At 42.2% G+C, this 12324-nt stretch overlaps 1 protein-coding gene across 12 annotated transcripts in view; it reads left to right on the top strand.

Moving 5' to 3' along the window:
• Positions 1–12324, top strand: part of nectin1b (nectin cell adhesion molecule 1b) — a 507975-nt gene that overhangs the window by 211642 nt on the left and 284009 nt on the right. Inside the window, exons 6-7 of one of the 12 annotated variants that reach the window (XM_069894702.1) lie at positions 1972–2103; positions 3196–6128. The exons of 10 other annotated variants lie outside the window; for them this stretch is intronic. In XM_069894702.1, the coding sequence (XP_069750803.1) occupies positions 1972–2103; positions 3196–3257 (194 nt within the window). In that variant the 3' untranslated portion in view covers positions 3258–6128. Of the gene's footprint in view, positions 1–1971; positions 6129–12324 lie in introns of those variants that run through there. One more of the 12 variants, XM_069894699.1, reaches the window with a different exon arrangement.

The raw sequence follows: 12324 nt of genomic DNA, 5'->3' as shown, positions 1-12324 counted from the left end.
TTTTTTCACATCCCAAAGTATATTCATAGAGATAGAAGTCTAGGTATACCTAGACTTGAGATATAGGTTCCATTATCAACTGGGAAGAAGAACAATAGGGCAAATGATTTATTAGTGACTTTCTTTTAGATTTGCAGGGGTAGATATAGATGAGATCATTAATAGGATTGAATCTCAATTGTTTACGTGCTATTACATACAATGATATTGTACAGGATGAAACCACTATAAGATCGATAAATATAATGATTGCTAATTGGCTTCCACATCAAGATATGGAGTTTGCCCTTGTTAAGATGGTGTGGATGCAAACAATTGGACTTGTGGATTTGATCCTTTCGAACAATCTTACTTTACCACTGCACTGATGTTAAGAACAAATGTATATCAAGTGAAGAACAAAATGGCATGAGCAAGATCCAAAGCGAGTAGGATACACGGGTTTTGTAAGATCACGATAGGTGCCATGTCAGAATAAGGGGTTGGACATTTCGGACTGAGCAATGGAAAAATTTCTTCACTGAGAGCATAATGAATCTTTGCAATTCTCTATCTCAGAGGGCTGTGGAGATGCCATCATTGATCTCAGTTTTGAATAAACTCAATGTATTTCTGGTGACCAAGAAAAATGAGGAATGTGAGGAAAGAGCAGGAAAATGGAGCTGAGAAGGAAAGGTCAGCCATTACCAGTCAACTTGAATAGAATATTCCTGTTCGAATGTTCTGCATGGTTAATGTTTGAAGAACCCTGAAACCTGACTCTCTATTTCATGATTTTTAGGAGAATTTTTATGACTCTTAGAGGAGTGGAAATGCTGCACTAGCAGGGAGATCACTTTGTTGAGCACCTTCACTCTGTCCATTGTAATAGCAGGGATATATCTCCCAGTGGCAACCCATTTCAATTCCCTGAGCCATTACTCTTCCAGCATGTTTTGTCCATGGTCTCATGTACTGCCAGGGTGAGACCCTATCTTTATAGGCCCTTTTATAAAGCAAAAAATCTGAACGTAAAGGTGGAGATTCTCTGCCCTCACATTGGAAAATTTACCTTCATAAATAGTCCGTGAGCGGCTGCAAGGCAACGACTCCAATCCCTCTCCCAGGTGGTGCTAGAGGTGGAGCGGTGCACTCCACCTCACTGCATAAAGGTACATCCGCAGCAAACGGCTGGTTAGGGGCGGGCTGATGATGTCACAATTATATTGTCAGCCCGCGACCCATCTCACTTCTCTCTCTCCCACTCACCCTTCTCCCTCCATGACACTCTCAGGGCAGGTGTGACCAGCAGGAACTGGGCTGGCAGAGCTGTTGGGGTGGCTGGGGCTGGCTGTAACAGCTCTGCCAGGCTCCAGCACCTCACTGGGCCAATTCGGACCGGGCCACTCATTGGTGCCAGTAGCTCAATATGCGGCAGAGCAATGGCCGTCTTCTCTACCTATAATCTCCCACACAGCTGGAATTGTTCTGGGAAATGCAAAGCAGTTCTATCTGCGTGGGGGATTATGGGTAGGGAAGACGGCCATTGTTCTGCCGCATATTTGCGACGGGTGGCGCAACAGCAACAGTCGCCCTGCCTACAGCAGATCCAGACGATGCACCGAGGTGTCGCTCTGTATTAAAACATAAACAGGTAAGTTTAAAATTTTTATCCGTGCTTGAAGCCGGCCTTGAAACACCTTCTGTCTCCTTTCGTTTAGCTCTGTCTCCTTTCCTCCAGCTCGGCATTCAAAGAGCCACCCCATCCCCCGATCAATTCTCATCTTTTCTCTCCTATCCCTAACCAATTATTGCCTTTTGCCTGATGACCTGCTGTTGTGAAAATCTGAAAACGAAACAGCAAAAGTTCAGGAAGACTCAGAGATTGAGTAGCTGCTAAGAAAATGAAAAGGCAATTTTACAGTCAAAATTAGCCATTTGTAAAGACAAGTTTCCTCTGCCTTTAAGATGCTCCACTTATTTCCATAAAAGGTCCAAAGGAGGATTGGCTGGTCCAACTTGTTCCATGTTCCCTCCGCCTAGGTGGTAGTGTCAGAGGTGGAGCAACTTCGCTGTACCTCCTGCATAAAAGGATTGCCACTGAAAGCAGCTCCAAACAGGAAGGTAAGATGATTGATGTTGCGCTGACAGCCCCGTCATCCTGCTGCATTGTCACAGGGCGGCCAGTGGAGCTGTCACTCTGCCACGCACCCTCATGCCACCCGCTTCCTCATGGTGCCCCCTTGGAACTTGGACTGAAATGCCAGGATGCGAGGGATTGAGATTAATCAGAATTTTGAGGCTTTCCAAATAATTAAATGTTGCTTTTCATCTGTCCCCACCCTGACCATTGTATTGTATTCTGTTTGTTTTTTGATCCCTTACTATCATTTGCTTTTCAGTTTTTTAAAAAAAAGTTAATTTCTCTTCACTGACCTTTTCTCAAAGAGTGTCGTATCCTTCAGCTAGTAGACTGGAGTCTGAGCGGGCGAGGGTGACTAGGGACCAACTGTCCCTTGGTACTTTTTGCTACGCACAGTACTTGTCCGATATCTTACCCCTCGCCTCCATCCAGGGCCAAGTGAATCAGAGTGCATTTGGTGCACTCAATGTAGCCTCCTCTGCATCAATGTGACCAAACTTAGATTGGATGACGACTTAGGTGCAGGCTGCACCTCCCAGTTCTCACCCATTTTAATTCTCTTCGCCATTCCTACAAGACATGTCTGTTCTCGACCTTATCCATTGCCAAAGTAGACCAAATGTAAACTTGAGGAACAACATGTATTCCATCCAAATAACCTATAATGCAACTTCATGAATGCTGAATTTTCAACTTTCAGGTAACCCTCACCCAATCTGGTTCCTCTGTTTCTACCTGCTCTCAATCTCACTTTTCCTTTAATCCTTCTCTTTCCCCCATCTCCAGCCCACCTTCATTTGTCCAGCATCATAACCCCTCTCTCCCATTTCTTGTTAGTATAGTTTTATAAAAGAGTCCAAGCCCAAAATGTTGACTCTCTGTAGATGCTGTCTGACTGATGTCCATCCAGTTTCTCATTATTTGCTGGGAACCAACTTTTTTTTTCCTGTGTCTGAAAGAGCGACGGGAAGGGGCTGGGGAAAGGACCAAAGGGCCAATGAATCGATTGTTTTATTTGGCATCCATTTGTAATTTGCTTCTTTGTTTGCTCCCTCTACTTCTCTCCCTGGAAGCTGATAGAACTTGCAACTTGCATGACTTCAGTGTGAACATCATTGGATACAGCTCAACTTAATAGTAGTTAGCATGTGTGAATGAACATGTCTGTGAATAGAATGGGATTAATTGAGATCATTTGAGTTTCCACAAATAATGGCTATTTCCCCATGAACTTGATTATTATAAGTCTTGGAATGTCCTGGAGTCTCACCAGTAGGGCTAAGTGTTGGTGGTTGGGGGGGGGGGGGGAGGGGTGGGGGGAAGAGAGGTTTATGCAATTATTCCATATAAAGTTCATTGCACAAATTTGGAGCCATTCATTTTGGACTCCTGAGAGTGAAACCATAATCCTTTTTAAATGGGTGTTAACCAGAGACTGCAGGAAGGACAAAAGGACTTGAGAGTCTATAAATCATTAAAAGTTAGGGAATGAGGACAAGAAACTTTCAAGAAAATCTAATTAAATTTTTGTTGTATCTCAAAACGACTGGAATACTAAAGGGAGAATTGCGAGTTGTATGGAGCCTTTTTTTTAAAAGATACACTGCAGTACTGCATTCAATTTCAGACATTGCACTTTAGAGAGGATATCATGCAGTGAAGATTGCCTGGAACGATACAAGGGATTAAAGGGTGACATTGTGCGGACAGGTTATATAAACATGGTTTGAATTGCCTCGCTGAGTGCTAATCTGATCAGGGGTTTTAAAATAAAAATATTGTAAGAATTAAAAGGATAGCTGTGAAGAAATGGCCCAGCCTGAGAAAATTAAGAATGAGAAACCAAAATGTTTTACTGTACCAGAATATAAGGAAGCATTTCCAGCCAAAACTAAAAAATATAGAAATCATCTCCCACCCACCCCCTCAAAGCAAACTGAATATATCAGAAAACAATTGCATACTTCAAAACTCCTGCTGATGTGTTGTACATTTTCAAAAGATCATGGGACATGGAACAAAGGTGGAAAAGGTTATTGAAGCCATGAACTGATTGACTGGTGGAATAGACTATGGGGCCAGTCGCTCTCCTGTTTGTTGTCTTGGGAAGCCAAGGAAATTTGGGAAACAAATCAAAATTACTGGTTTTGCAATCACATTTGATAGCCTTTGGAGTTAAAGTAATTATTTGATGCTGTCTCCAAATTGCCAATTCAATTAAATGAATACTTATTTAATTTAAAAAAAACTTCAGGTAGTTAAAGGGGTGAGGAAAAAGAACATTTCTGAAAATGGTCAGCAGTGTCTGTGGAAAGAGAATCAGAATTAAAAGGAGTTAAACCCCAAAGTCTGCAGACACTCTGACTGTAGAGCTATATGCAGAAATGCTGGAGAAACTCAGCAGGTCATGCCAATGGATATAAAAACCAATGTTTCAGACCTTTGGTTCCCATGGACACTGCATGACTAGAAATGTTAAGTGTATGTTTCCACAGATGTTGCTTGAGTGGCTGGGTTTTTCCAGCCCCAGTTTGTCTGTGCTGACCAACACTAATCCCATTTATCTGTTTAGTCCATATCCCTCTAAACCTTTCCTAAACATGTGCCTGTCAAAATGTTTTTTTTAATGGTGTAGTTGTTCCAGCATTACCACCTCCTTTGATACCCTCCATGTGGAAAAAGCCTGCCTCCCTGTCCTCTCTAAATTTTTCCCTCTCACGTTAAATTGACGCCTCTCAGTTTAGAAGTTCCCTCCCCGGAGGGGGAGAAAAATGAGACTATTTAATTCCAGATACCTCCAGAGGCTGGAATTTATTTTCAAACAAGGGAAGTTACTGGGTACATGAAATAAGAAAAATTCTTTGGGTCCTGGTAAAAAGCAGTTATCTGCAGGAGCAGAGTTGTTGAGCAGAATAGAATTAATTTACTGTAGCAGTTCCACATATTTGTTGCTTTTCATGAACAAGAGCTGTATTCTCTGAGCAGAACTATCTACAAATTTACGATTAGGAAAGGAAGGGCAAGAAGACAGATTGGTGGAGGAGGGCAGGAGTCCATCTGTAAGTGTCCTTGGAAACGCTTGGGTTGTGCATCTGTAAAATCAAGAAAAAGAAGTTTTAAACTGGAGTTTGGAAATAATCTTTAAAATTCTAAGTGGGTCTCTGCAGAATTGTCACTAATCCCTTTACACAGTGAAGCCTAATAAACAAGTGCATTCTTTTTTTTAAAAAAACCTTAATATTCATGCACAAAACTATTTCTTAGAGCTGACCAAGTTGCTTTATTTTAATCAAGCTGTTTTGATTGTATCCTGGAAATATTAATTTACCACTGGAAATCTATTAATGGGGGAACGAGGCAACAATTTCCCAATCCTGATTCCTTGGCGTCGTATCCCAGTCCTAGCTTGGTATGGCCTTGTTTCTGCATCCAGTATCCTGAGCTGGGCTCTGATAATGGTGGACCTTTATTTCAATTTGTGGATTTATTATTTGGAAGAGTGGTCATTATTTTTTTACATGTTTATTTGGGTTTTTGAATTCAGACATGGGAAATTGGAAGATTATTGCACTCCTTTTTCCATTACAATTGCAGAATTCTCAACCGATCATATTTTGCCTTTGTGCACTAGCACGACATTCCTAATACTTCATGACAAATTAATTTAGGATGGGGCAAGTTGTTTTGAGCAGCAAGTTGCAATGGTTACATCGGAAGTTTCTTGTTTCAAGTTTGGTGCTGCATTTACTGTGTCCATTAATTCTTGTTAACTATTGTGCAAATAAAACCATTTTGTAAAATGTATTGTGTAACTGTTTTGTACAATGTTGCTGATACAATCTGTTTTATTGGCTGCTTTTTCTCCTGTTGATTCTCTGCATACGGATTCTCTGGTTGAAGATGGTTTGTTGGTGAATCTTGCCTATTCTGTTATGTGCTGAAGTCTGTGAAAATGTTCGGTCTTACATGGAAGGGGGAATTTTTTAAAATAAATATCCAAACGAAATCTGACCTGCTGTTTTTATTTCCGCTCTGTTTGTTCTGATCTGGTGTTGTATCTGAGCTTCCCCATTCTGTTTGTGATTTTTTTTAAAAGCCAGCAGACTTCTGGATCTGTATAGGTGGTTGTTTTCCCCTTTCAATATTCTTCCAGCCACGTGTGTGCTAAATCAAGACCAACATCTCATTACAGATGATCTCTGCATTATGGCTATAAATTCACCTTACAGAATTCACATCATACCCCAAAAATTTGAGCTACCTACATAAAATTGGCTCACATATTTGATTGTGTTTTGGCAGGGGAAGGAGAAAATGCAGTTAAATGTTCTTTCAACTCAGTTTCTGGATGCATGCACAAGATGATGTGGCCTCGTGTTACAGAGGAGGAGCACAATCCCTTCGCCCTCCCCCGACCTGTCCCGTCCTGAAATGGTGCTGCTTGGATAGAGATGAGTTTTTGCATGAAGTTTAAACCTATGTGGCTCCCTTCAAAGAGCCTGAGTTCTTTCTGGTTCCCTGGCCAAAATTTCTCTTGTAGCTAATGTCACCAGAAAGGATTATTTCGTCATTTCATACTGTGCCCTTGAGAGAACTGCTGAGAGCCAGTTGGCTGTGGAATGTTTCATTCATTACAACTATAAAATGCCTGTAAATATTTCATTGCCTGAAAAGTATGTGGGTCAACCGAGGTATTCACAGGTGCCATGCAAGTGTAATTATGACTTCAAGAGGAAAAGCAATTGTCTAACTTGGGTTCTGTTCCATATGAAGTCTTGTTATGAGAGCCTGGTCCTCTGCTCACCCACCATATACCCACAATGTTTATACCATGTTCAAGAGAAACAGCACAACCTGCCAGCTTTTTTGAAACCCTTTTGCAAGCCTGTGACCTCTTAAAGCAAAGATAACTGCTGTCCCTTCATTGCTGCTGAGACCAAATGGTGACCCCTACCTACCTCACTACAGAAAAGAGGCAGTGGCTCATCACCATCTCTCCAGGGCAGTTAGAGATGTTGGCATTGCCAATGATGCCCAGATCCCAGAATAGGGTAGAAAATAATTCTGCTGCTCTTCACCCTATAGCTTTTAAATTTAGATATACGGCACAGTTACAGGTTATTTCGGACCATGAGTCCATGCCACCTAACTTACACCCCCAGTATGTTTTGAATGTTGGGAGAAAACTGGAACCCTGGAGAAAACCCACGCAGACACGGGAAGATTGTACAAACTCCTCATAGACAGCGCGGGACTTGAACCCCGGTCTGATCCCAATCACTGGCACTGTAAAGGCGTTGTGCTAACCTCTACACCAACTGTGCTGCCCTAAATTGATGTTTTCCTTTCAGGCAAGTGCAATTCTTCAAGTACCTGTATACCAAAAAATGCCCATGAATGTTTTATTTTCGAATGCAAGACCCTGGGGTGTATCTGAAGCCATTGGATAGATGCACAAAGGGCTTCTGTGCAAGGGATAGTCTAACCTTAAACTGAGTGAGAGCAATAATCTTCAGAAAAGGAGCAGAATGCTATTGAGATATGGATTCGCTGCACAGAACATGACTTAAGATTTAGCTGGATTGCCTGGAAGAGTGTTCCTATTGCAGTTTCTAGATTCATGAGTTGGGGATGGCATCTCGGAATTCATCTTAATTCTAGTTAAGTTGTATAAAGATTGCATCTTTTGAACTGTTATTCTCAATTACATCTATATTCTTTGCTTTTATTATAAATGTGGTCGTTAGGGAATGATGACTGACAAATAATAGCTGTTTAAGGTCTGTTCTAAAATTATTCAACCGTCATTGTTTGCTGTGCATTCAATATTTCACATTGTGGATCATTTTTCAGTTATTTAAAAGACACTCATCTTAACTGTAAATTTCAGTACACATATTTGTAGGGTTCTTGGTGAGATTTTGAACGATTTGTCCATTTAGATTCTTAGGCAACGTGTGAGCTCCATGCACTGCAACTTGAGATATTGACTTTTCACATGTCACTCTTGATTTCCAGTTAAGTGTGATGGAACTGTCTTCTTTTGTCATCCCTATATATTGCACATCAAATAATTTCAGGCCACGGACAACATCCAGATAATCACAGCAATGTGCTTTCCCGCGCTTCGCAAAGCTTCCGTGAGGAATTGAAGAAACGCTTTGCTAAAGCAATGAATTCATGAGAGGCTAATTGTTTTGATGGGACGGTATAGTGAAACTGTTTGGTATGTTACTCTATGTCTCCTGTACTGGGAGTATTTGAGGAGGAATTCTTTCTTCATATTTAACTTTACCTCAGTACTTGCTAAGAATGTGCAGCAGGAACATGGTGCCCTTTGCTGGGAATGTTTGATGCTTTGCTGCTCGTTGAATTGCTTGGACTCTGTGGAAACAAACTTTCTCCTTATTTAGCCTTTCCTATATACTTGATGGGACATTGTAGAGGCTACAATACCTTGTACCTGGGTGGTTTACCAGGATTCTGTACCTGGCAACTTATTCCATATTTGACCTTCAGTAGGAGTGCTTGATGAGACAGTGCATTGGGAATTGTGCCCCATATCTAACCTCTGCACTCAGAGAATTTGGCCAGAATAATTCAAAATCTTCTGCACTCAGAGAATTTGGCCAGAATAATTCAAAATCTGTCTTTTTTTGGGGTGTTTTGCCACTGCTCAATTTCCACACTGAAGACTAATCAAAAGGTAAAGAAACAAGTTGCCTTGTGTCCGTACCGACGTTATCAACCATTGCAGAATACGTCTGCTTTGAGTGCCACTCAGGATGAAGTAGCCAAGGAGATGGTCTGCTGTAAATGTTCTGATTTGGCTGCCGCTCCCATTAGCAGATGTTTGAGATGTAAAATCATGAATATCCACTGGGAGGGACAGAGAATCCCAAGCAGAATTCATGCAAAGTTTTATTTTTTGGTTAATACGACCGAAGTACCATCATCACCTCTTTGGTGAACCGACTTTCACTTTCAACTATTCAAAAAATGTTGCATTTCACCTGATTCCTTTTGAGGCCACGTGTATTGCAGACCGCTTTGGGAACAAAGCCACAGCCTGGAAAATGAGCAGAAACTGGGTGGAATTACTTGCTCTCTGTGGCTCGCATGCAGTCAGTGATCTACATCACTTCCAACTGACATCACGAGGATGTTTGTCTGCTGCCTGCCTGCCTGTTATTTTACTCTGAGAGGCATTCCATAGATGAATGCAGTTATGTGGGGTAGTTTTTCTAAGTTAGTCTTGTAGGGAGCAAATCTTCTTTCCCATCTGGTTAAGTTAAATTTGTTCACCAGTGTGAGGGTGAATTTATATATGAACTGACTTCATGGTTTGTAATGTGGTCTCCACTATGTTTATCACAGGTAAATAGCTCAGTGAGGAAAATGTTTCTAAACTTTTGTTGTTGCTATAAGCCTCAATTACAAAAGCATCATTCAAAGCTACTTAACGTGAGCCATCTTCCAGGGTGCAATGAGTGTTTATCTTTTCTTACAATGTAAAAGGGTCTGCTGATTTCAGGCAGTTTTAATCTGCTTTCACAATGAGTTAAGATGTGATTCCCATGGTGATGATACTTTGGATGCAATTGGACGTGTAGGAGAGTTGGGTGATGAATGGCGATGGCTGCTTTCTTCACATTTTTGTTTACAAGATGCACACAACCAATTGAAACAGTTTAAAGATCCAGTTTTGGCTGAAATCAGCAGAGCTGTTTAAATGGGTGAATACAAGGTAAGCACTTATTGAATAGTCAACACGCTGAATGCATTATAGATGAGGTTTTTGTAATTACAGTCATGTCAAATTGTTAGTGCCATTTATCAATGCAGGCATTTCCAAATCTAAGCTTGGAAGTGGAAGGAACTGTATTTACATTAAAGACACATGAGAGGCGGCAGATGCTGGAATCTGGAGCAAAGAACTATCTGCAAGAAGAACGCAACAGTTTGAACAGCAACATCATAATAAGGAAAAAAAATTAAATTTTTGGATCAGAAGCCTACATTGAGATAAAATAGTGTGAAGTATTTGCATTCTCTGGTCTTGAATTTGTTCTCATTACAAGTCAACTCAAGTTTCCTTTATTGTCATAAAGGAAACATTTGTTTACTTTTATTTGGTCATAAAGGCTCACAGAGTCACTAGTCTGGCACGCCAACTGAGGAGACAAAGAGAAGCAAAAGAGAGTTCCCTCAGAGATATTGAGTGTCAATGGATTCTGCCACCACCTCTAATATGTGAACTGGAGCTCAATGCATCCAAGTCACAATCTTTGGCCCTTCATTCCCAACTGAGGCCCTTCATTCCCAACTGAGGCCCTTCATTCCCAACTGAGACCCTTCATTCCCAACTGAGGCCCTTCATTCCCAACTGAGGCCCTTCATTCCCAACTGAGGCCCTTCATTCCCAACTGAGGCCCTTCATTCCCAACTGAGGCCCTTCATTCCCAACTGAGGCCCTTCATTCCCAACCGAGGCCCTTCATTCCCAACCGAGGCCCTTCAATCCCAACCGAGGCCCTTCATTCCCAACCGAGGCATTTCATTCCCAACCGAGGCCCTTCATTCCCAACCGAGGCCCTTCATTCCCAACCGAGGCCCTTCATTCCCAACCGAGGCCCTTCATTCCCAACCGAGGCCCTTCATTCCCAACCGAGGCCCTTCATTCCCAACCGAGGCCCTTCATTCCCAACCGAGGCCCTTCATTCCCAACCGAGGCCCTTCATTCCCAACCGAGGCCCTTCATTCCCAACCGAGGCCCTTCATTCCCAACCGAGGCCCTTCATTCCCAACCGAGGCCCTTCATTCCCATCCGAGGCCCTTCATTCCCAACCGAGGCCCTTCATTCCCAACCGAGGCCCTTCATTCCCAACCGAGGCCCTTCAGGGGCCTGAAGAATGCTGGTCCTGATACCTGGTTCCCTCAAGCTAGTCTCCAGCAGCTTGGTGTAAGCCCTTTGGCCACCATGTCCCTTGCTGGTCGGCTGCTGTGATCTCCTACCCTGTGGTGTCTTCTTCCAGGCTTCTTCTTAGTGACTTTGGGATGTGTTCTACCTTTCTGATGAGCCTGCAACCCTTGTGGTCTGGGCTGCCAGCCATTGGTGCCAACATCTTGGATTTGAAGTTGCTTTTTAAAAAAAAACACAACACTGTCCCCATTTTTACAGGCTGTTTAAACTTTTTCTGATCTATTGGTGCCACATCCGGGCCCTGGGACTCTGCAGGGGAGTGCTCAAAGACTAGCCTCCACTCCCCGCACCTTCCAGGTCTGCACCCAGTGGCACTGCTGCTGTTTCTGCAGCAGGCTCTACTATTTTGTCCTCCAACAATTAATTAAAAATATAAATCAGGATTGGACATTGTAAACATGTTGGTAAATATATGCCACATGGAATTCCTTGGAACCAAGTGATCTACGAGCATGACTCTCAGTGATATTGAGATAACATACTCAATATTATCAGAGCCATATGGTGGGTAGGATTAAAGATTAAAGACCAAATGACCTTCACACCTGAAGGGTTACTGACACCTCCGGCTGTGCCATTCAACCTTCACAAAGAGATACTGTTATTGTGAGATACAAAGGGACAATAATGTTCAGGATCATTCTCCGACTTCTTCACAAAACTAGGGAGTTGAAAGGGAGAGGGCTTAGTTGAAGGTGATGGGGAAAATTTTAGAAAGGACTTGAGGGGCAGCATTTTTTTTCCCACAGAGGGTGATTAGTTTATGGAACGAGCAGCCAGAATCAGTGGTAGAGGCAGGTCTAATTTGAATGTTTAGAAAAAGACATGAACAGAAAAGGTTTTAGAGCATTACAACCCTACAACTCCTCTGGGGGCCACAGCACATTAAAGTAAAAGCCTTGTTTTCTTTTCACCTCACAAAACATAAATATATTTTATGGGTTTTTTCTAATGTCAGTGGAAGAACGGAAACCAGAACTTCATAGGGAAGGGGACCGATAAATTTTGAGCAGAGTCATAAAGGGAGCTAAAGCCAAAAAGAGGTTGAGAATGGCTAGTTTACAGGAATATGGGCTAAACACAGATAATTAGGACTAGCTCAGGGAGATAACTTGGCCAGTGTAGATGTTAGGCTGTGGCAGCGGTTTCCATGCTGTAAAACCTTACAGAGCTCCAGTTGTCAATTTTTTTAACCATTCAATCAATTCAAAGGAGACCAC

Source organism: Narcine bancroftii, chromosome 8, assembly GCF_036971445.1.
Source record: "Narcine bancroftii isolate sNarBan1 chromosome 8, sNarBan1.hap1, whole genome shotgun sequence".
Lineage (NCBI taxonomy): Eukaryota > Metazoa > Chordata > Chondrichthyes > Torpediniformes > Narcinidae > Narcine > Narcine bancroftii.
This window is presented reverse-complemented; position numbering and strand designations above follow the sequence as displayed.